The sequence below is a fragment of the Leptopilina boulardi genome, unplaced genomic scaffold (genome assembly GCF_019393585.1).
Source record: "Leptopilina boulardi isolate dan_hultmark-lab unplaced genomic scaffold, ZJU_Lbou_2.1 LbouV2_310, whole genome shotgun sequence".
Classification (NCBI taxonomy): Eukaryota; Metazoa; Arthropoda; class Insecta; order Hymenoptera; family Figitidae; genus Leptopilina; species Leptopilina boulardi.
In genome coordinates this window covers 411538-437898 of record NW_026137875.1, presented here as the reverse complement: position 1 = coordinate 437898, position 26361 = coordinate 411538, and the positions used below count along the sequence as shown (strand labels likewise).

The window sequence follows — 26361 nt, the reverse complement described above, 5'->3', positions numbered from 1 at the left end:
TTAAAGGGAATAAAATTTTTACCATAATATTATGGTTAATGAACTCTGGGAATCATCGAATTTCACATATATTAAAACTAGATTTTTTTAAAAATTTGGTCGCAACCACTATTAGACGAAAGTCAGTTGACTAGCCCAATTATAATTATGTTAAAATTTATAAACAATGCGAATAAAAACTTGTTTTTCAACAACAAAGTAAAATTTTGTTATCAACCGTTTTTATCAAGGAAATTTTTTTTTTTTTTAATGCGCATAACACAGGATGCATACAAACTATGAATTATACGCGCAATATATATATGTGAGTAAAAATTGTTTTTGAGGTATCTATTTTAATGTTTATTGGAATAAACAGGAGAAATTGAATATATTTGTATTAAAGTAAATTTTTTAAAATATAAGGAAAAATTATTTTAAAAAATGCTTTTTTTAACTACAAATATTTTATTCCTAAAGAAACTAAAGTTTAGATATTATTATTTTTTTTTTTAAAGAACTCTTTTTTTGACAATTTTTTCATTATTTTGATATACTTGAAAAAAATTAATTTGATTCAGAAAAATAATATTATTAATAATAAATATTAATTTGAATATTACTAATAAAAAATGAAATATTAAATAAAATTGTTAATAAAGAACTAAAAGATCATTTTTATAATTTTTTTTTCATGATTAATATATTATCATTAATGAAAATTTTTTTTTGTTAATTAATTAATTTATTTATAAAAAAGACAAAATTGATATTTTGTATAATTGTGAAATAAGTAAGTGGTTTTTGTAATTTAAAAATATTCACACTATAAAAATTTTTAAACCGATTTTATTTGAATCAAATAATTTTTTTTCAGTTTAATTATACTTTCAGTATTTTTAGTATTCAAGTATTTTTTTTTTAATTTAGTACTAAGTTTTACTGGTTGATCGCTATAAATACACCTTTACTGCACATTGCACTTTATAGAATTGCAGTATATAAATTTAAAAAAAAAAATGTTTAAAACACGGAATTATGTATTATATCTATCTGACGATGCGACTTCAGTGAAAGGATTTTGGTACGGAAAGTGAAAGTAAACTATTGAATTGTCAAGAAAAAGAAAGATAGTAAAACAGAAGTACTTCAAGGCCACTATAAGCTTTAAAACACTTTGCAGAAAAAGAACAAAATGATTCGAATTTCCTGACGGCAGTTAAGCATTAAGTGCGAAATGTTACTTTTACATCATGGTTAGACTTTTACATAATAATTTACTTTCTCAGAATATTTTTCAGAATCATTATTTTTTAAAATATTTTATTCATATTTTTCAAATATATATTTATTTAATATATGTATATATATATTTAAATATTTTTCAAAATTTAAATTAATTTCTAAAAAGAATTTTGTTTTTTTTTTTCATTATGATATAAATATTTTTATTACCCTTGAGTACTGTTCTTTACTCATTCCATGAATAACAACTGATTCAGTTGTTGCTGAAAGTTGATGGAATTTTTGACTAAATGGAAGTATTGTCACACTATGCCTTTGAGTATCTTGTTTCTTTTTCAGCCATTCTTCAGCTACACTTGTCCAATTTGTGGACTCGATTTCTGCTTCTCTTTTTGATAATGTAGGCTTTCCTAATTTTCAATTATCGAAAAAAAAAAATGTTATTTATTTTTGTTATTTAAAAAATAAGCAAAAATCAAAATTAAATGAAAAAAAAAAATTGTTTCAAATTGCTTAAATATTTATGTACTACTAACTGAAGATCTATAATACGGACAATGATCACTATAATAAGTTACAAAAATTTTGTGCACATATAATACAAAAATTTTACCAAAATTTTATGCCAATCAAATAACTTTTAATTTTTTACCGGGTCATTTGAAGAAAAAATGCTCCATATTCATAAAACCAATAAAAGATCCCGAGTCGAAATTTAGACTCTCTATAAGTTTTCTAAAAACCTCCTTTTATCCTCCTTTTATTCTCTCCAACCTCTTTTCGACCTCGAATTTGCAAAAGTGAAAATATATCCTATATTGGAGGCTGAAAGGAGGGTTTAAAGATGACTAGAGAGGCGTAAAAGAGATTAAAAAAAAAAACAAAAAAAAACGAAAAAATAAAATTAAAAAAATGTAAAAATTGGATTTTTTTTCTTATGAACATTATTTATTGACCCTATTGAACTGCCGTGTTATGACAGAACACAGTAACTGCAATTTGAAAGAACTCGAGAAAAACGCGAAAAACTGTTTGAATCTTTATTGTCTCTTTTCGCAAAGCCTAATTGAAATTTTAAAAAACAACTTGTCACTTTTGATTCGGATAAAGATAATCTTTCTATTGATGTGAAAATAAATATATGTTATATTTGTTTAAACAATTAATAAATTAATAAAATTGTAGTTACTATCAAGCGAATTCGAGGGTCGTCCCACGGGACAACCTAGTAACTGCAAGGAAACATAAGAATTTTAATCTTTTTTAACAGTTTTAAAAAATGCATTAAATCACTAATTTTATTATTTAATAAGGTGTAATAGTTGTAATTATATTTTTCAGAAATATATTATATGGTTAAATTTATTCTAATTATACTTTATTAGTCATAAATTATAAGAAATTTGAATTAGGTATTCTAAAATAAATTTAAGGATAATTATTGCTGACATAAATATATTTATTATAAAAATTTTAAAATTTTTATAAATATTACATTGCAAATTTGTTTGCTCATGACAAAACATTTGGTTGGGATAAACAAAATTTGGTTTATGTTTGTGCAACCAAACCATTTGATTGAGGCAGCGAAATATTTTATTGAATAGGGTCAGCCGGGGTAAATCCGAACGGGGGGTAAATCCGAACGCTAATTATTTCAGCTTAATTAAAAATTTTAAAAATAAGTTCGATATGAGAATTTTTACCTCAGATCCTCTTCAAGAGATTCTAAGTATTATCCCATTTTTCGTTTGTTAATTAGCAACAGCATAAACAAAGATAACGAGTATTGCAAAAAAGATTGAAAATCAAAGATGACACTCTTTCAGTATTTTGTCTCGTATTTGAAGAAAAAGAAGCTAAAAATTCATTTTATTATTTATAATTGTTTGTCATGAATACTAGAACAGAAACTATTTTTCATTTTTGCCTTCTGTAAAATTTTATTAATAATATCAGACCGTTCGTATTTACCCAGGAAAATTGGAAAACCGGGGTAAATCCGAACGGTATTTTCAATAATTTTTTTTTACATCAGAGCCACACAAAATTGTTTTTATTTCATTACACTATTATTTTAACATTATAAAAGTACATAGAAAAAAGTTTTTCTTTCTATACGTATCCTCGTTAGTAATTAATAAGCAGAAACTTAATCTCTGTTCTCTCGAAGGAGTGTTTCAATTTTTTTGCCAAATGGTTTGTTGAAAAAAGTTTTTCAGGATCTTAATAAAATTTGGTATTCTACGGTTTTTGGGGTCGCTAATTACCAATTTGAAGTCAGTTTTTCAAAATTCAAAATGTCGGACGAGAATTAAATAATTCATTGGATTCGCTCGAAAATTGTTACTCGGGGGGTTTCAGGGTCGCTGATTACGAATTTGGAGTTAGCAAATTTGATCATTTTTAAAAATAAGTTTTAGGAAAGTCCGCCATTTTGAATTTAAAAAATTTGACTTTTATTTTTGTATTTACATTCAATCACTCCAAAATACTTTCTGTACCAAGTTTTGCAAAAATCCGTTATGATTTGATAAAGTTATTGAAGGTTTTAATTGTGTAATGCATTTTAATTTTTAACCTGTTTGATGTTTGATTGCAATACTTTAAATTTATTTTCCCTACGATTTTTCTGAAATACAGTGGCGTTCGTATTTACCCTGGTATTTTAGGAAAGTTGCAAAGTATCGAGGTAAATACGAACGCTAAGTTTCCTGCGATTGTAATTTATCAAAAATTTTTGCTACCCCATAAAATTGTTCTATGGAAGTAAAGTAACAACTTCATGCACCAGAATACCGGAAGTATTTTTTTTTTAAAGAAAAAACTTATGTTATTGTTGAAACTTACTAGAAGCGTTCGGATTTACCCCGGTTGACCCTACCAGAATTATATATGCATTTATTAAACAAACAAAAAGACTTTAATGCATCTCTTTGTCATAATTATTATAATTTTTATTTTACAGATTAAGAAATGCTTTATTAAATACTCATACTGCAATTTTATAGTTATATTAATAAATTTTAGAAAGAAATTTATTTTTCATGAGTCATATTTTTCTTAAAAGTTTTGTATTTCAATAAAGTCTGATATTATTTATCAATAAAAAAATAATAATTATTATTATCATTATTCTGAATAAAATAAAAAATAACTACATATTAATTATAATGTATTATATTATATATTACAAACTATATATTGCAAATTGTACAAAATTTATAAAATTCTTAATTTATTATTATTAAAATTATTAATTACGTTAATAATTTTTAAAGATGCTTTGCATTAACAGATGCAGCTTTTTTCAACGATTACAACGATATAAAAAACTCATTTTTCGATTTTCCTGCAGTTACTGTGTTTTTCCATAACACGGCAGTGAAGATATATTTATTGGTTTTTGTCGTAATACTATAAAACTTTTAGGAGGAATAATACTTCGAAAAATTCAAATTAAGAAAAAATTCCAAGACCTCTTTTCAACCTCTAAACATGCAGATTTGGAAATAAGCGCATGATTTCAGGCTGAAAAGAGGCTGAGAAAATCGAGGGTGAAAAGAGGGAAAAATTTCGACTCGGGATATTTAAGACAAACTCAAGGTATATGAAACACTGAAGAAAATTGCTGTGAGAAGTTGAAATAAAATATATATATATATATACAGTAATTAGTAAATGTTTAAGATAAATGAAAGAAATATTTCTAAGCAAAATCATAGGCAATTGATTGGTATAACCAAAATAATTGGACATTGACTCACTTTCTGTGTTATTCTCCATTTGAGTTAAGATTTAAAATTATATAGATAAAAAAAAATTACTGTCTTTTGAAAATATAGAAAATATTTATTATTAAATCAAACTTACCGAGGACCGTCCACGAATGTGTGATAATGAAAAATATACAGGCGGCGCTTATTAATATCCATTTTTGTTTTGGCATACTATTTTGATTCTTTGGTGTTGTCACCTGTAACACAGAAAGTAGAATGTTAAAAACATTTTTACAACGTAAATAAATATATTACTATAACAATAGTGTCCTTGATTAAATAAAAATGACTAAGGGGCCGTCCATAAACCACGTAGCCAGTTTATCACCGTGGAATGTCCCTATGAAGCGGACATTATGATATCGCCTGAATGTCACAAGAATATTCTCGCTTGATATCACCTTGACATTCAAGATCCACACACACACACACAAATACATCAGGACAATTTATCAGGATCTTATATAACATATTTTAATATAGGGTAGGGTCAGTTGGGGTAAATGGGGACAAAATCGCTATTTTTCACAAATTACGTAAGTTTCTTCCTTTAAAAGGTAATATTGTCCCCATTTACCCCAAAATTTAGAAAATTTCATAAAATTTGGAGTAAATAGGGACAGCATAGTTTCTAAGAAAGTTTTAAGAAAAAAGTTTCCTTAAGTATATTACTGTATTACGGGATGAAAAAACTTGAAAAAAATTTGTAGTAGATATAATAATAGTTGAACGAATTTGAATTTTTTTTTTTATTTCAGTATTTCGCAGTAAAAACAAAGTCTTAAACCGTTTACACCTTAAATTAAGCCCATATATTTTGCATAAGTCTGTCCTTTTTTAATTGGTCTAACTCCGTTTACACCTTAAATTCAGCCTCAAAAATAGGCTGAAATCAAGATTTCTTTTTTAGTGTGTTTGTCTCGCATTTAAAAAAAACAGACTTAAAAATCATACCAAATTTTTTTCTTATTCCTTATGACTTCCATAACATAAATTCACTTGAATTTTTGATTTTTGTCAATTTGGCTAATAATGACAAGCTGTCCCCATTTACCCCAAAAATTCGAAAACTCAGGGTAAATGGGAACAGCTTGTCATTATTAACCAAATTGATAAAAATCAAAAATTCAAGTGAATTTCTGTTATGAGAGTCATAACGAATAAGAAAAAAATTTGGTATGATTTTTAAGTCTGTTTTCTTTCAAATGCTCGAGAAAATACTGAAACAGTTTGACTTTGATTTTCAAGTTTTTATACATTGAGCGATAACTTTTTTTATCTTGCTGCCAATTGTCAAGATAAAAGCTTGGCAATACTCAAAACCTCTTGCAGATGATCTGAGGTTAAAATATTGACGTTGAACTTAATTTTAAAACTGTCAATTAAGCTCCAAAACCTCTTGTCCCCATTTACCCCAACTGACCCTAAATGCAGTAATTACGGCGCGATTCGAGTCAAAACACTTTTGAAATAGAAAATTCCACATTTCTATTGTAGAAAGTCAATTCAAAAAAATTTTATCTCAAATAATTAAATTAATAATTGTTTACAAGGCAACTTTATTAGTAATTGTATCAAAAAAAGATAAAAATAAGATTTTTTAAATCATTTTGCAACAATTATATAAAATATAATGATAATAATGTGCGATTCCAAGTGAGATTTTGACTTTTTCGGAGTAGGTTAACCGATTGCAATGAAACTTTGGAATTTTGTTATATATAGTAAGACTAATCTTTAACGCAAATTTCAGCCTAAAATATTTGTTAGTTTACGAGATTTGCAATAATAGCAAAAAATTTAAAACTGCTATATCTTCCGTTCTAATAAACGGATTGAGGTCTACTTTTTTTTAAAATGTCAAGGAAAATGAGAGGAATAAATCTCTTTCAGAACATTTTTTTATAATTTTACAACTAAAAAAATTATTAAATAATAATTGAATAACTTTCGCGCGACTAACTAAAATTCAATCACTTAAACGCTAAAATGATCTTACCTGTGTTTTCTTTAATGTTCCAAAGGATTTTTATTGTAAATGTAAGTTTAACTTAAGAAATTTTATTAATTTATTAGTATAAACAATTGAGATTTCTGCTAGTTGACGTGCAGACGACATTGCGCACGCAGCATTCTCACATAGCCAATTTAGTCCACGAATCACGTCAGTTGGCTATGTGAGAATGCTGCGTGCGCAATGTCGTCTGCACGTCAACTAGCAGAAATCTCAATTGTTTATACTAATAAATTAATAAAATTTCTTAAGTTAAACTTACATTTACAATAAAAATCCTTTGGAACATTAAAGAAAACACAGGTAAGATCATTTTAGCGTTTAAGTGATTGAATTTTAGTTAGTCGCGCGAAAGTTATTCAATTATTATTTAATAATTTTTTTAGTTGTAAAATTATAAAAAAATGTTCTGAAAGAGATTTATTCCTCTCATTTTCCTTGACATTTTAAAAAAAAGTAGACCTCAATCCGTTTATTAGAACGGAAGATATAGCAGTTTTAAATTTTTTGCTATTATTGCAAATCTCGTAAACTAACAAATATTTTAGGCTGAAATTTACGTTAAAGATTAGTCTTACTATATATAACAAAATTCCAAAGTTTCATTGCAATCGGTTAACCTACTCCGAAAAAGTCAAAATCTCACTTGGAATCGCACTAATAGTTATTTTTTATGAACGCGCCGTAATTGGCGCATTCGCTGTAATTGATAAAAATTATAATATATGTTTGAACGTCCGAAATATGCCATATCTTTATATTTTTGACACCTGCTCCACCCTGCTTTTCTCTATTCTAGTTGCCCACTTTGTATTGAAAAAAAGCTACCATTCCCTGCAAAGTGTCACAATTCGTATATTCCAATGATTATTATATAGTTATTTGCACAATAAAATTTTGACATGATTCTTAACCTAAAAAATTATTTTTCGTATATCATTTGGAGATTATTTTAAGTTAAAATTTATTCTGTATGTATTAAGTTTACGGTATTTTTATTCAAAGTGCACAATATAATGCAAATAAAATAATGTACTAGATAAATTATTTTTTATTTAAACTTAATATATTTAACTTATCAAGAATATATTAACTTTGAATCAAACTGAAATTTATATTTAAATAAAATCTATTTTATCAACAAAAATGTATTTTTGAATTAAACGACATATCATTTTCTTAGTGATAAAAATTAAAATAATTTGAATATTTAATATTTTGTAAACAAACAAATAAAAAGTTTATTTTCGACTACATAGTTTCTTGTTATTTAGGGCAATAATTACCGTTTTCAATTCCCTCTCTTTCTCCTTGAGAAGAAAGAAATAATAATTCATAATAATAAAGTCGTTTCGCTTAAGTGGAAAATGAGGACGCACTCGATAACGACATTAAATATTATTCAACGCCGGCAGTGTTTATATTATAATTTATAAATTATACAATGGAGAATCATCATGACATCTATAAATATATACTTTCATTGAAGAATAGTATATATCTTTCAATAATTACAAGTATTAACAAAATTTCTATTTTCCTTCAAAGTTTTCTTATATTGTCACATATATTGTATATATTGCGGAGTAGTCCACACGACAACTCAAATATATATAATATAATATATTTTACTTTTATTTCGCTTTAAAATTTGTTTATATTTTCGTAAATTTAATGCAAAGAAATAAGGGTCAAAATTATGACGGTGAAGTACACAACGTTTATGATCAACGATTGAAAAAAAAATATTTTCCATTTAAAAAATAATAACTTATTTTTTCTTTACAAATTTTTTTTTCAAAAACTTATTTTTATTATTATTAAATTATTATTAAAAATAATAATTTGCATAGAAAAATATTTTTTCTTCTCCATCGTTGATCATATAAGCGTTGTGAAGTTCACCGACGTTTATAGAATTTCTCAAACGGATCATCTAAAATTTTCAAAAAGTAATTATAATTTCAAATCATTTTTTTACTTCTACTGTAGTCAAAATAAGTTTATGAAAATAAGTATTAGATGAAAAAAATTTGTTGTCTATGATGTATTCCACGCCAAAGTGTAAGTCCATCTGCAATTGCATCTCCGATTTTTTTTTCTTTTAGTACTAACTGAGACTAGCTTCCATGAATTTTTTCAAATTTTTTTAGCAAGCCGTTTTCGAGTTATGGAATTTTGAAAATTGGAAAATTTTCATGACTTTTAATTTTTGAATGCTCATAACTTCCTTAAAAATGCATCAATTTTAAAAGTCTTTTTCTCAAAATGTGTGTTTTTAAACGTACATTTCAAAAAAAAATCAATTTTTTTTTTAAAACGATATTACTATCAAATTTTTGAGTTTTAATGATAAAAAGTCATTTTTCTCATTTGACGTACTGATCGATTTTTTTCAAAATTTTTTCAAAAAAACTACTTTTTTTTACGAAACTGTTAAGCCTAGCTACGATTTTGGGGAAACAATTTTTACAATATTTTCGGAATTTTTCAAAAATTTTTGAATTTTTGAAAAATATTTTTGGTTTTTTTATACTACGTACTTTTATGTACTTTGATGCGCTGATTACGAAAATCATAGTGACAATACCCAAAAATTTTATTTTTATGTTGAAAACCATAAAAAAGTCCAAAATTAATGGTTTTTTTTCGTTTATTGGGTAAAATATGCAAAATTAAAAAAAACTTTCAAACAAAAGTTATAGATCTCATTAAAATGCATTTTTTCTATCTTATGCATTTTTTTTAATTTTGCATATTTTACCCAATAAACGAAAAAAAAACCATAAATTTTGGGACTTTTTTATCACAGAAAATTAGAAGGCATTAAAATAATAAGAGCTGCAGTTTATTTTAATACCTTATAATTTTCTCTGATGGTTTTCACCATAAAAATCAAAGTTTTGGGTATTGTCACTATGATTTTCGTAATCAGCGCATCAAAATACATAAAAGTACGTAGTATAAAAAAAAACCAAAAATATTTTTAAAAAATTCAAAATTCAAAAATTGTTAAAAAATTCAAAATTTAAAAAATTTTAAAAAATTCCGAAAATATTGTAAAAATTGTTTCCCCATTATCGGGCTTGGCTTAAAAGTTTCGTTAAAAAAGTATTTTTTTGAAAAAATTTTTAAAAAAATCGATCACTACGTCAAATGAGAAAAATGACTTTTTATCATTAAAACTCAAAAATTTGATAGTAGTATCGTTTAAAAAAAAATTTCGATTTTTTTGTTGAAAAGTACGTTTAAAAACACACATTTTGAAAAAAAGACTTTTAAAATTGATGCATTTTTAAGGAAGTTATGAGCATTCAAAAATTAAAAGTCATAAAAATTGTCCAATTTTCAAAATTCCATAACTCCATAGTCTCAATTAGTACTAAAAGAGAAAAAAATGTCAAAAAAATCGGAGTTACAATTGCAGTTGGACTTACACTTTGGCGTGGAATACATCCTATATTATAAATAATAAAAATTTTTATTTCCCATAAATAAAAAAAAAATATATTTTTTTTCGAAATCCAGTTAACAAATTTTAAGGCCAGGTCCAAATGAGGCAGCGCCATCTATATTGAAACTAAAATTTTGGAAAATTACCAACAGCCTTTTCTTGAAAACAAGAAGGTAAAATGCTTTTTTCTTTATGGATAATTGATTATCAGCAAGAAATACACCAGCTAAAACTTTTTTTGGGTTAAAATGATGAAAAAAATTTCATGTCAATAAATTAAATATGAGCACTTTTTTCACAAAAACTGTAACAGTACTTTCTCAGAAATTACAATCAAAAATGCAATTTCCATTTTGAAAATTAATAAACGCTAAAAAATACACCACCTAAGATTTATCAATCACGAAAATAACAAAAAAAAGTTTTTTAACATAACATATTTTACTAATTATGACAGCCGTTTTGCAGGTTATATATGTCACCAGATGTTTCGCGTTTTTGACGAAAGGAGGAGATTGGCGCTGTTACTAACCACCTGAAATATATAATCTACCAAAGGGCTGTCACAATCAGTAAAACAGTATCAATATGTTAAATATTTAAAAAACTTTTTTTTTGTTATTTTCGTGATTGGTAAATCTTAGGTGGTGTATTTTTTAGAGTTTATTAATTTTCCAAATGGAAATTGAATTTTTGATTGTAATTTCTGAGAAAGTACTGTTACAGTTTTTGTGAAAAATGTGCTCATATTTAATTTATTGACATGAAATTTTTTTCATCATTTTAACCCAAAAAAAGTTTTAGCTGGTGTATTTCTTGCTGATAATCAATTATCCATAAAGAAAAAAGCATTTTACCTTCTTGTTTTCAAGAAAAGGCTGTTGGTAATTTTCCAAAATTTTAGTTTCAATATAGATGACGCTACCTCATTTGGACCTGGCCTTAAAACAAATAATAGTTTTTATCTTCATCTTGGAATGTGGTATGTAAAAAGAATTTTTGTTTAAAATTTTTTTTATTTTAAATATAGTATTTTAAATTGTTTATTTATAAAATATTAATAAAAAAATGTGTTCTTTATGTCTTATATGAAATTTAAAAATTGTTTGACATTCCACATACATTTCTGAGTATAAAACCGTTGTGAAAAAAATGACAATCAATTAGAAAAAAAGTTATTTAATAATAATTATTTATTAAACTAATAATTAAATAATAATAATAATTATATTTATTATAAATAATAATTACGTGTAATGAGACTTTACAATTTTAATGACAATGGCTTATTGTTTTCAATAAAGAATATTAATTATTATAATCTTTAATTGTTCAATTATTACATAATTAAATAATTTATTAATTCACTTTTTTTTCAACTGTCATTTTTTTCTCAACAGTTTTATACTAACAATCAGAAATGTATGCAAAATATAAAACAATTTTTAAATTTTACATACGACATAAAGAACACTATTTTTTTATTAAATTTTATTAAACATATATTAGGTATTTTTTTTATTTATTTAAGATGTTTACGGACTATTAGATTATTTTTTTTATTAATATAAAATATATAGGATATATTTTATTTTTTTAACATTTATTAAATTGTACAAAAAAACAATTTAAAAAACTGTTTAAAATAAAAAAATTTTTAAACAAAATTTATTTTTAAATACTACGTTCCAAGACGAGAAAAACCTATTTTTTGTTTTTAAATTTATCAACTGGATTTTTGAAAATTTTTTTAAATTTAATTTTCAAAAAAAAAAAAATCATCTTTTACGTTAAATTTTGAGTTTTTTCCATTTTTTTTAAATTATCGAAATTAAACATTTTTGTTATACAAAAATACTAATTTATGAAAAAAAAAAAAAAATGAAACTAGTTTCTATATTGGAATTGTGAATAAAATGTAATTTATACTTTAACAAGAGTAAAATTAAAATCTATTTTGAAAACTTCGACAACGGTTTTTTTTTTTGTTTGGTATCGAAATGCGATTCGTGAAATATATATTAAAAGGAGTGAGTAAAACCGGCAAGTGGAATAACGTGGCACACCGTTATTTGACCCATCGAGCCTAACGAGAAAGATACTCGCTTCGTCTCGCCATGTTGATATTTAATAGAAAAAGAAAGATAGACAGCTGTTGTGTTAAAATTATTGATAAGCATCTTTCTCTCTATTATATAGTATACCAGTAGTAACTTCTTTTAATATCAAAACCTTTTAAAATATCTTTTTCAGAAAAATTCCTAATAAAATACCGTTTTAAAAGAAACGGATTATGTCAGTCAAAAATGATAAATACACTGCGACCTAAAAAAAAAATAATATAATCGTTTATTAAAAGGAAAATTCTTTTTCAGATACGTTTTATAAATTTTTTACTCGCAAAATAAGAGTAATGCAAAAAAAAAGATTTACAATATTAAAAAAATTCTACTTCCAAGTAGACTATTTTGTTTTAAAATGGAAAAAAGCACTTTAATATTTTCCTCTTAATTTAAGAGTTTTCTAAAAAAAAGAGACAAGCTTTTTTTTTTATAAAATTATGATTTGTCTAATACAATCTAACCTTTTTATTTTGGACTTATAGCAATGTAAAATGATAATCCTCTCAAATGGAGAATACACTTTTTTTGTTTTTTGAAATTAAAATGATAATTAATATTTTATGAATTTGAAAAAGGGTACAAAAAAATGAGAAAAATGTGAAAAAAAAATTCTTTTAAAAAATAAATTACAAAAGAAGTTTCAAAATGAAAAAATAAAATACTTCCTCTGTGAGACATTAAAATACAATGTAAATCGAAATAAAGTTAAATTTTTCTTTTTTAATTAATAAGTAGCCTTATAATTTTCCTTATAGTAAATTGTAAAGTTTACTTTCATACATATAGGGAATGGATGCTGTTGTGCAGATTTAACCCGAGGCTATTGACATACTGAGGCACGTCCTGATTTCATTTTCATTTTCACACTTTATTTACAGATGTATATCTACCGAGAAGCTTCCGCAGATTCGATATATCCGGAAATTTCTCGTTGATTCGTTTGAAATTAATTTTTATAAAAAAATTGAAATTTATTTTTAAAAAAATGCTTCTTTGTAATAAACAAAATTTATTTATCAATAAAAAATAATAAAATGCAAATATTTGAAAATAATTTTTAATAATTTCAATTGTAAATAAATCGAAATTATAAATTGTAAACCAGTTGATATATAATATATCGATAACGATATATATATGGAATTTACAATCACATATATTTAATCATAAAGGAAATTGCAGCTTTCTTTATTTCTTTTACCATAAAACACTAATTATGTGAAAAGAAAATCGGAACACGTATATATATATATATATATATATATATATATATATATATATTATATATACAGGTGTAGAATAAAACCGGAAGTATCAATTATTCTTAATATTTAGCACTGATTAATGTTAATAACTATAAAACATAATTGCTCGTAGACTTTGCTTCTATATAATTATTTCTTTTTTTTAAAGACAAACACCTTTGAGAAATGTTTTAAAATAAAAAAATTATTATTACACGATGTATGATATATTAATTTCAATTGTAATTCAATATAAGTGTTTATCATATTTCGTCGCCTGAGGGTAAGAGTGTGCGAAAATTTGTTTCTTTGTTTTAGATTGTCAATTGAATTTGAATATTTTTAAAAATCATTTTTATTATGAAATGATTAATTTTTCATTATTTTTAAAAATTAATTTAAAACTTTTTAGTAAAATATGACAGAATTTGTTAAAATTTATATTATTAAAAGAAAAACAAATGTTTATGAAAGATATTTGATTTTTTTCAAATGAATATTAAAAGTTTTGAATCATATAAGAATAAAAAGACAATAAAAAATTTTAGTAAAATAATTTTAACGAATTCGATCATATTTTACTGAAAGATTTTAAATTAATTTTTAAAAATAATGAAAAATTAATAATTTAATAAAAATTATTATTAAAAATATTCAAATTCAATGATCAACTTCTCGTCATTGTAGGAAAAATAATTTTTCATGTTAAGAATCAGGTCAAAATATTATTGACAATAAATGTAAAATAATAATCAATGGAGCATCTGAATTGTGACACTTTGCAGGGAATGGTAGCTTTTTTCGATACAAGGCGGGGAACTAGAATAGAGAAGAGCAGGGTGAGGCAGATGTCAATAATATAAAGATATGTCATATTTCGGACGTTCTACTTGACTTCCAGTGGAAATTTACATGTATCCATTCTAAACTAATCTTATGAGCCAAAAGTTCTGAACGTTCAAATTAACAAAAAATATTTTTTTTAATCAATAAATTATTAAAAAATTATAATGTCAATGTAAAATAAAATAGTAAATTAAACAAATATTAAATTAATAACTTCTTTTTAGATATTTAAAACAATATTTTGTAATAAAATTCGTATTTAAAGAAGTTGCAAAAAAAATTTGTTCATTTGAACGTTCAAACCTTTTGGCTCATCTAATCTTTAAGTTTAAATCAAACGAATTGACATATTTAAATAAATAATATTTTTAAATACAAGTGATAGATATTTTCCATAACATTAAAATAAAATTTACAAACTGTGTTAAATTAAACAAAATCTTTCAATCAGATTTCTATATTTAAATTAAGAATTCTTTTTTCTAATTGTTAAAACGTTGAATTTCCATTTGTCAAACATTGCAAATGTCCAACAAAATGATAAAAATTCTATCAAACAAAAACTCGGTATCTAAAAAATCTGTTAAGTAAAAATTTGTTTAAAAATAAATTTTGTCAAATGCTAATTCAAAAAATGAAAATTTTAACTGTTGAATTTTATTGAAAATTCATACGCCTCATAGAATTATTAATTTTATTTTTATATAATATATAAATGTCAAAATTTTTGCAAAAACAGATTAAAAAAATATATTTGTTCCACAAAATTATAAAAATATTTATTTGTTTGAAATAAATATTATTTGGTTTAAATAAAAGTTTTAAGAATGTAATTAAAAGTTTCATTAATTCACATAATGTTTTTATTTCCGACAAATAATGTTTTATCTGTTTGTAGTTTATGAAAATAAAATAAAATCTATTAAAACGAAGAAACAAAAAAATATTTTATGAAATTTTAAAATATTTTTCAATATTATGCATTTAAAAAGAAATTTTGCATCAGTTAAACAAATCGGAATTAATAAGAGTGTGAATTATCAATTTATATTACGCAATTAATTTGAACTATGCGAGTGTTTGATTGTAGCATTATAAAGACACAACAGTATATTTATAAACAGAAATACTTCAATTTTACACTAGTTATGTAAAAAGATTTATAATATATATTATATACTATAACGATATTATTTAAAAAAAAATTTTTTATTTTATAAATTTTATAATTTTTAAAAAATTTTCTTTTCAACAAACTAATTACATAGATTGTTTTTAAAAATATATAAAAATTTAGTTAGTGTCTTTTTTTAAATATTACGTATAATTTATTACGCAACATAAAAATTATTCAGGCTACTAATCGGAATTCTTTTGCTTTTCAGTTTGATTATTGAGCGTGTCTCCTTTCGGAAATAATTAAATACTTTATTGAAATTGTCGTAATTCTATTTTTTGCAAGTTATTTTTTTAACAATTTATTTTCAAATAGTAGTCTCAAAATTTATTTTAAAATTTGAAAAAAAAATTTATTTTATTCAAATAATTGGTTACTTGACTATTATCAAATAAATATTTTTTTACTATATATATATATAGGGGAATAGTGTCAGGGTTGGACACTTGTCAGGGTTGGACACTTGGCTTTTTTTAAATAAGAACACTAGCGCCACCTGTGTGCATACGTGACGAATCTTCTAGTAGTGTAACCTAACTTTTTGTGGCATTACATTTTTGGAGAATCAAAAGTAGCGTCTCCTGTGACTTCGGTGCAATCGAAGAGACAAAAAAAGTTTTGTTTGACTTGTGAATAAACCTAAAAAATGTGTAAAAAAAGCAAGAATTCGGCAAGGTAAGCTTATTGAATGTATTGTGGGGTACATGATTTAAGAAGAAAAAAAGTGAAAAATCGAATCGCGACACATGTCTGGTTATGGTTAGCACAATTCGAAAATGATGCTTCTAGTTAGGGTTAGACACCCATATTAATTATGAATTTGACGCAATTTATAAATAAATATACAAATAAATTTTATTTTATTGATATTTCAGTGCAAAATTGTGCCAAAGATATTAGAAAAATAATACTTAAATTGTATAAATTTTGTTCATCATTTCATTGAGTTATTTGGAACAATAAAGCGTTATTTTTTGTAATTTCAGTTCATTCCTTTTTTAAACCCTTGAAGCTTTACAATTTGTAAACAATAAGTAAAGATAAACATGAAAAAATAAGAATAAAAAACATTACAAATGTTATTTTACGTTTTTACCAATAATGCGTTTCGATTTTCAAAAAGTGTCCAACCCTGACTGAAAAGTCCAACCCTGACAAGATTTTTTTTTTTAAATGTTTAGAACTTTTTTAATTTTGGACCAATCAATTTACGGTCCACAGCAAAAGTGTTCCTCTTTTGTAGATCTTTCCACCCATATACCACAATTGACTGAATTTATCTAAACAAAATATGTATAAACAAAAAACCAAAACTGTGTTCAACCCTGACACTATTCCCCTATATATATATATATATTAAAATAAATGAATGTTAATATAACACAAAAAATTAAAAGGCATTAAAATAAGCTGCAACGCTTATTATTTTAATTCAATTTTGCTTATTTTAATACCAAAATGTATTAAAATAATAAATTTTAATGCCTTTTAAATTTCTGTGAAGTTCATTTTTTCAAATTCATAAATTTTAATATGTAAAATGAAATATAAATTAAAAACAAATATTCTGCCGATAGTATGTAACTGTTTTGCAATTCACAAGACTAACAATAAGCAATAATAATAAAATTCATTAAATAATAATTTAAAAACCGCAAACATTAACTATTTACAAGAAAGTGTCGTGGTACCAGGAAATTACATATTACACCAAGACGCAAGTCGCCTAGCTCGAATCAGAGAAAGTCTCTAGGTATTAACATGTTAATTAATAACAAATATAGTGTTAATAATAAAAGCTCAATCATAATATAGAGTCAATGACTTTTATGTGATTAATAAAACAAATCAATATCATTAATTACCCTGATTACAAAAAAGCTATCATTTGTGTGATGACCCTATATGTATCCTCAAAATTTATTTGTAATTATTCATTATAAGCATTTTAAAATTATATTTATAAAATATTAATTTATATACATTATATTCAAAATATTTAAATAGGCATATGAATTATTGTACAAGAAATTTGCATAAAATATAGGTATATGTAAACTCGAAACGAAAATATCATACGATAAACGTCGGACATTGAACGTGACATTAATGGATCCCCACTTTATTGCGGTGATCGTGAAAATCACCTTGATTGTGAGTGAAAGCCTATTGGGAATACCCAGTTTTTACTTTAAATTCGATCCATATAAACAAGATATGTACAATATAAATGTATATACGGAATTTCTCAAATAGATTAGATAAAATTTTCAAAAAATTAATTAATTTTCAATAATTATATTCGCTTTTATTCCTACTGTAATTAAAATAAACTTCTGAAAATGTGAAATCAATTTTTTTTTTAAATTCTACTATTAATTTCATGGTACCATTTTGGAATGCAACTTTTTGATTCTATATATGGTATCAATTAGATACAAATATTGGGATCATGTTTTAGAAATGCTCCGGAAATTAGGATCACATTTTGATACCTATATTGGTATCAAAGTATAAATGTCATTATTTAAGGTAAGTTCATAATCACAGAACTTGAAATTTTTTATAGTTTAAATGACTAGGTGAATAATTTAATTATTAATGAACAAAATTTAAACATTACGCACTTGATAAATATTTTTCATGCGTTGTAAATTAATGCAATTATTATAATTTCCTGTCACACAATATCTTAATTAGGTTGTTCAAGTTGGGTGGGGGGAAATCCAAAATGGCGATTAAGCGGTGCACAAACAAACGTAAGAAATGTACAGGATGAAGTCGAATTTTTTTAATATCTCGCTTAAATAAAATTTTAAAACATAAGTGTATTAGGATTTTAGTTTCTAATTTTAATTACCTATTTAATGCAATAATAAAAAAACGATTATATTAAAAAAATTCGACTTCATCCTGTACAATTCTTATGTTTGTTTGTACACCGCTTAATCGCCATTTTGGATTTCTCCCCACCCAACTTGAACAACCTAATTGACAGATGTTTGGTATCCATTGTCCCCACTTGCTAAAATCCCCACTCGCCATTTGTCATAAGTCTCGCTCAACAACCGCACCCTGCTCTAGTAAAAATTTAGTGACTTTATTGTTAAAATTAAAAGTTACTCAATTTTTACTAGAGCAGGGTGCGGTAGTTGACGAGAATTATGACAAATGGCGAATGGGGATTTTGGCGAGTAAGAATAATGGAAACCAACCATTTGTAAACAAACAGAGTTGGGAAGTAAGAGCCTAAAATATGTTCGTCCAAAGCAAAGTTGGGTAGTATTGAACTATTGTCCAAAAAATAAGAATAATGGAAACCAACCATTTGCAAACAAACAGAGTTGGGAAGTAAGAGCCTAAAATATGTTCGTCCAAAGCAAAGTTGGGTAGTATTGAACTATTGTCCAAAAATAATTATCGAAAATTGTATTAACTGTTTAGGCTATGTTCAGAATAAAATATAATTAAATATAGTCCACAGAATGCCTTAGGGTATATACGGTCACACTATCTCAGGGTGAAGTCCCATGACGACGCGAATGCAGAATGCAAAACAGAAAACCATGAGTGCTGAAGAAATAGAAAGATATCGCTATCCTTTTCCTTCCATTTCATCAAAGTTTGATAAACGACCAAATGTTTAGGTTCTTGCTTCCCAACCCTGCTTGTTTAAAAATATCATCTGGTTGGTTTCCATTGTTCCCACTCGCTATTTGTCATAACTCACGTCAACTACAGCACCCTGCTCTAGTAAAAATTCAGTAACTTTTAATTTTAACAATAAAGTCACTAAATTTTTACTAGAGCAGGGTGCGGTAGTTGACGAGAATTATGACAAATGACGAGTGGAGACAATGAAAACCAACCAATTATAATTGCATTAATTGACAACGCATGAACAGGCATAAATGTAAAACAAAAAATTAATGGCGCTACTGTCTAAAAACCTTTTATTTTTCATATAATCATTAGTATGGAAAAATAAAAATTAAATTAAACATAAATACACAGGAAAAGTCTGAAAATAATTAGCGGAGGTGCATTAAAAATGAGTTCAAGTTTGTTTCTGCATATTATGTTATGCTGTATTATACAACATAAATAATTTTTTCCCCTAAATTAGTAATAAAAAATGATTAATTCTAAATTTAAAAATGAAACACAAATCATGTTTTTTATATCCTATATATACATTATACGTACTTTCGCCAAAGAATCGTGTACAAAGCAATTTATTATTCAAGAGGAGAAAAGGACATGCGTTTCAAAAGTGAGGGCTAAAGAAAGCGCGAGGATCCTGCAGTAAAATTCTTTGTTAAAGAATGTGACCCAGATGATGATGAGATGTATACAGACAAGACCTGTTCGTATGTGGACAGGAATAGGAATAAGTTTCTAGTTAAGAAATTGATCGACCCAAAAATACTATTTTGTTAACTGATTATAAAAATTTGATTCAAAATATTCTATATAAATATAAAATTGATATTCATTATATTAATTGGTTATTTTTCAAAATATGTATATTTAAATATAAAAGATTTTTCTGAAACCTAATAAAAAAAAAAAAAGTCAAATGGAAATCCCTTTAAAACTGTTCTTTCGTCCATCACCTGATCGTCTTCAATTCAACACATTGGACATGTAACCTACTTTAAGTGGACGCGCGCTCTCTCTCTCTCTTTTCGTGACGTCATCAATTGCCATCCATCCATGTTAAGGATATAGTTGCAATCTATCCTTATGGATGAATGGAACTGTAAATAATACTCGAAAAAAAGTTCCAAAATATAAAAGTGTCCTTCTAAAAATTTGATTCTTCAAGTACCTCTTTTTTTTAATCAAATTTGGTATTAAAATTATAATAGCGTTCCATCTTATTTTAATTTTTAATACTTGATTTTAATTATTTTATAAATATTTATGGGTTAGTCCACTGACTTTCGTCTAATAGTGGTTGCGACCAAATTTTAAAAAAATCTAGTTTTAATATATATGTGAAACTCGATGATTCCCTGAGTTCATTAACCATAATATTATGGTAAAAATTTTATTCCCTTTAAAAATATTAAATATCAAAAGTAGGAGGTTCACAATGTGATTTTGTAACCATAAATTTTTCAATTTTTTTAAAAACGCTATTATTAAAAAACTATTAAAAATTAGATGTTGGAACTCACCAAAAACATAAATCACTTTATTCTGCACAGAGGAACGAAAGAATTATTGCAAAAATTTATTATTTTTGGATGATATACGATTATAAAAAAAAATTTTATCTAAATATTCTCAAGATTTTTATTTACTTATAACTTTTTTGTCGGTGCTCCGAAAAAATTGAGGTTTTGCACAAAGATTTTTTATAATATTCTTTACCTTCTATTAAAATCTTACGAAGGTGTTTTGCTTCGTTTTGGAGAAATTAATTTTTAAAATTTTTTATTTAAAAAGGTTAATTAAAAGACTTGAAGTTAACTGACCAATTTGAAATCGCTACATTTTAATATATTTTTATAAAAAATGGAGCAGTTTGAATTTGGTTAGTTAACTTCAAGTCTTTTAATTAACCTTTTTAAATAAAAAATTTTGAAAATTAATATCTCCAAAACGATGCAAAACACCTTCGTAAGATTTTAATAGAAGGTAAAGAATATTATAAAAAATCTTTGTGTAAAACCTCAATTTTTTCGGAGCACCGACAAAAAAGTTATAAGTAAATAAAAATCCTGAGAATACTTAAATAAAATTTTTTTTAAAATCGTATATCATCCAAAAATAATAAATTTTTGCAATAATTCTTTCGTTCCTCTGTGCAGAATAAAGTGATTTATGTTTTTGGTGAGTTCCAACATCTAATTTTTAATAGTTTTTTAATAATAGCGTTTTTAAAAAAATTGAAAAATTTAAGGTTACAAAATCACATTGTGAACCTCCTACTTTTGATATTTAATATTTTTAAAGGGAATAAAATTTTTGCCATAATATTATGGTTAATGAACTCAGGGAATCATCGAGTTTCACATATATATTAAAACTAGATTTTTTTAAAATTTTGTCGCAACCACTATTAGACAAAAGTCAGTGGACTGACCCTTATTTATATTTTTGTTGTAATTTTTATTTTATAATTTTTTTTTTATTCTTATCTTATTGTTACTCGTCGCATGGGGGAAGAGTGTGTCATCTCAGATCAACGATCAAAACTGCGTGCCTTTTCGTGCAAGCGGCGAAAACTATGTCTGTTCGGATGAAAAGTGAAAAAAAATACCTTTTCAGAAATGCGAAAATTTATTTCTTTGTTTTAAGTTGTCAATATACAATTACGAGAAGTTGGTAGGGTCAATTGGGATAAATGGGGACAAAATCGCTATTTTTTACAAATCACGTAAGTTTCTTCCTTTAAAAGGTAATATTTGCGGGTTTATATTTTTTTTAAGTTGTTATTTACGTTTCCAGGATTAATTTTATGCAGCAGAAAAAAATTTAGATAAGCTTTAAATGCATGAAACTGACTGTCCCCATTTACCCCAAATTTTAGAAAATTTCATAAAATTTGGGGTAAATGGGGACAACAGCATAGTTTCTAAGAAAGTTTAAAAAAAAAGTTTCCTAAAGTATATTACTATTTTAAGGGATGAAAAAACTTGAAAAAAATTTGTGGTAGATATATAATAGTTGAACGAATTGAATTTTTTTTATTTTTTTTCATTTCAGTATTTTGTCTCGCATTTGAAAAAAAAACAAACTTAAAAATCATACCAAATTTTTTTCTTATTCCTTATGACTCCCATAACATAAATTCACTTGAATTTTTGATTTTTATTAATTTGGCTAATAATGACAAGCTGTCCCCATTTACCCCAAAAATTCGAAAACTCAGGGTAAATGGAGACAGCTTGCCATTATTAACCAAATTGACAAAAATCAAAAATTCAAATGAATTTCTGTTATAGGAGTCATAAGGAATAAGAAAAAAATTTGGTATGATTTTTAAGTCTGTTTTCTTTGAAATTCTCGACAAAATACTGAAACAGTTTGACTTTGATTTTCAAGTTTTTATGCATTGAGCGATAACTTTTTTTATCTTGCTGCCAATTGTCAAGATAAAAGCTTGGCAATACTCAAAACCTCTTGCAGGTGATCTGAGGTTAAAATATTGACGTTGAACTTAATTTTAAAACTGTAAATTAAGCTCCAAAACCTCTTGTCCCCATTTACCCCAACTGACCCTAATTGAATTTAAATATTTTTAAAAATAATCTTTATTATGAAATGATTAATTTTTCATTATTTTTTTTTTTCATTATTTTACTGAAAAATTTTAAATTAATTTTTAAAAATAATGAAAAATTAATAATTTCATAATAAAAAGTATTTTTAAAAATATTCAAATTCAATGACCAACTTTTCGTCATTGTACTGCCAACCATAAACAAATAAACAAATTTTTGCATTTCTGAAAAGGTATTTTCTTCACCGTTCGTCAGAACATGCATGGTTTTAAAGCTTGCACGAAAAAGCACAATCTTCATCGTTGATCTGAATTTGGTACACTCTTCCCCCCAGATGACGTATTGTTATAGTCGTTCTTATCATTGTTGTTGTTGTTGTTGTTGTTGTTATTGTTATAGTATTTGTCTTTGTTGTTTATTATCATCGTTATTTTCATTGTTATTTTGTTGTATTTCGCAAATAGCAATTACAATTACAATAGTATTACAATTTTTTTTTAAATTTAAAATCTCGTAGTCTATCTAAATGTAATACGTGAGTTTATGTGTTTGAATTATAAATTTTAAAATAATAATAATAATAATTTTTTTTAAAAAATTAAAAAAATTTTTTTTTCATATTTTATTCTTATATTATTTTTTGTTTTTCTCTTGCGTTTTGTGTGACTATTATATACCCGCAAAGTCAATGTGTATAAATGCATTATAATTTTCTCTGCAATCTGAGTTTATAAAATTTCATTACTACAATTAACTTTACTAAGCAATATTATGTATACTTAATAGCTTGCAGTAGCACATTACACGCATCATAGTATAAATTTTGCCCCATTGCAATTGAGTAAAAAAATTTACATCATATATATATATATATATATATATTATAAACAAATTTTCTCAGTTATAAAAAAGTTACCAATTTCAATTTTTTTTATTAATTCAATTAAAAACAATTGCGTATAGAAATAATCTCGATTTTCCGGAAATGTGCTTGTTTTACCATTAAAAACAAATTATATAGATATATCTATATTACATTATATTCTTATCAGAATATGATAGGTATATATTTTTTTTAGCTGTATCCAGTGTTTTTATGCCATTGCACTTATGATAACACTTTCATTTTAAAAAAAACATTACTTTAGGCCCGTATTTATATGACCTGTGTATAATGTAAACAAAACATGAAAACAATAAACAAAACCATTTTCAATAATTATAAAAATATGTTAAAGTTTATAGAACATAAAAACAATAAACAAAATAATTTTTAATTATAATAAATAATTTTATAATACAAAGTATATGTTACAACTTATTTCCAACTAAAAAATTTTTTTAATTTATTTATGAAACTCTAAAAATTAAGTAATTTATTAAAATTATTTATTATAAATATAAATAATAAAATGATGATAATAATAAGATTTATTACCAATTAAGAAAAAAATTTTCTTTGTTTATGAAACATTAAAAATTAATTAATTTTTATGTCGTTTCATCATTTTGGCACTAAGAATTTTTATAGTTAAACAAAGACCACAAGAATTTTTTCTAATATTATTGCAATTATGATTTTTTTATTGCTTAAATAATAATAAATAAATGTATAATAATTGACGAGGGAACAACACGCCAGTTTTAAATTGGTATAAATTAGAGTTGAATTAATAAGAATGTATGTATGTTCTTAAATATATTGTGTATAATATAATATATACAATATGCAATAATAATAATAATATCACAAAGAAAATGAAAATAAAAATAAGTTTCATAAAAAAAAAACATTGAAAACTAGTGCAAATAAAGTTTTTAGAACATTTAAAATAATTTTAATATTTCTTTTATAATTATACATACCATATATGCATATATATAATTTAATAAAGAAGATAAATTGATAATAAAAATATTACTATAAAAAAATTTGTATAAAAATGTAAATTTGTAAAAAAATAATTCAGAATACATGTATAAAAAAAGAAGTATTTGAAAATTTTAATTAATTAAAAAAACATTTTTTTCTTTTGGTCAATTTAACAATTTTGTGTATATTTATATATAATTTTTTTTTATTAGCTTTTCTTATAATACACAATGAAAGTTTATATTTATAATGAATGTCAAACTGTGTTGAAATCCTAAGAATGTAAAAAAAATTTAGCCTTCAATTTCATTCAGTATATATTTAAACTGTATGTACTGCAAATGAACAAACTTTAATCATTCCATGAGCAATTTTCATTTCAAGCCTTTTGTCAATTGATATATTAACTCACGGACATTACAGTCAGAAAAGAAAATTTTTCTTAAATTAAAATTCTATTTAAATAAAATACTTTAAAGTAAATCAAATTTAAAAAATCATATCATAAATATACCAATTTCATATTAATTTATTATAGAAATAATAACAATAATAATAATTATTATTATTGTAATAATTAACATGATGATATCGATAATAATAACAATTTATTAAAGAAAAATGTAATTTTAACAAAAAAAAAAAAATAATAACTATCAAAAATTAAAAAAAAATGATTAATAAAAATTATAATATAAAAATATAAAACTCACGTGATAAAATGTCTAAAGAAAAAGCGCCACATAGATTGATGCTATAAAACGGGGAAAAAAAATTTTTTTTTTTTCAAATCACTTTCACAGAAAAAAAATAATTAATAACACACAAAAATATTGATGATAATCGAAAGGAGCAGTAAGTTGACATTTGGCGGGATTAATTATTATTCACTCGCGTTCGAATTATATTGAATCGTGTGCCGCACTTTTGATCACGTGGTTTTATCAAAAAATTGTCGAGAGAATGTCAAAAATAAAACTAAAAAAAAAAATAAAATAAAATAAATATAATTTCTTATCCTATCTCTGTGAAGCACAGACTTATACTGATTCAAAACAGCGCTTCGCTTCGTATTTGATTTCTCGGACCCGTCGTCAGTGGTGTGACCAATCCTCACTCCCAACTCGACGAAAGTTGTAAGAAACTATTAAACTGCTTTTCTTTTAAAAGAATTTCAACTTCAGCTCTTTTTTTTTTTAACTCTATATTTAAAAATAACTTTTCCATATATTCGTAAAAAGCATTTTTAAACTTCAACCCCCGCCCCCCCCCCCTATGATATTTGATTTGAAAGATATTTTAAATAATAATAATAATAATAATAATAATAAACACTGAAAACCATATAATTTATAAAATTAACTATAATAATTTCCGTATTCATTTATTCAT

At 24.5% G+C, this 26361-nt stretch overlaps 1 protein-coding gene across 2 annotated transcripts in view; it reads right to left on the bottom strand.

Annotated features, from left to right (window-relative positions):
• Nucleotides 1–26024, bottom strand: part of LOC127283725 (sphingomyelin phosphodiesterase) — a 55895-nt gene extending 29871 nt beyond the window's left edge. For both annotated transcript variants that reach the window (XM_051308778.1, XM_051308779.1), the window contains exons 1-3: nt 25683–26024; nt 5098–5200; nt 1435–1634 (exon numbers count right to left, since the gene is read on the bottom strand). In XM_051308778.1, coding sequence (XP_051164735.1) covers nt 1435–1634; nt 5098–5173 — 276 coding nt within the window. In that variant the 5' untranslated portion in view covers nt 5174–5200; nt 25683–26024. The remainder of the gene's footprint in view (nt 1–1434; nt 1635–5097; nt 5201–25682) is intronic.
• Between the last annotated feature and the right edge of the window lie 337 nt (nt 26025–26361).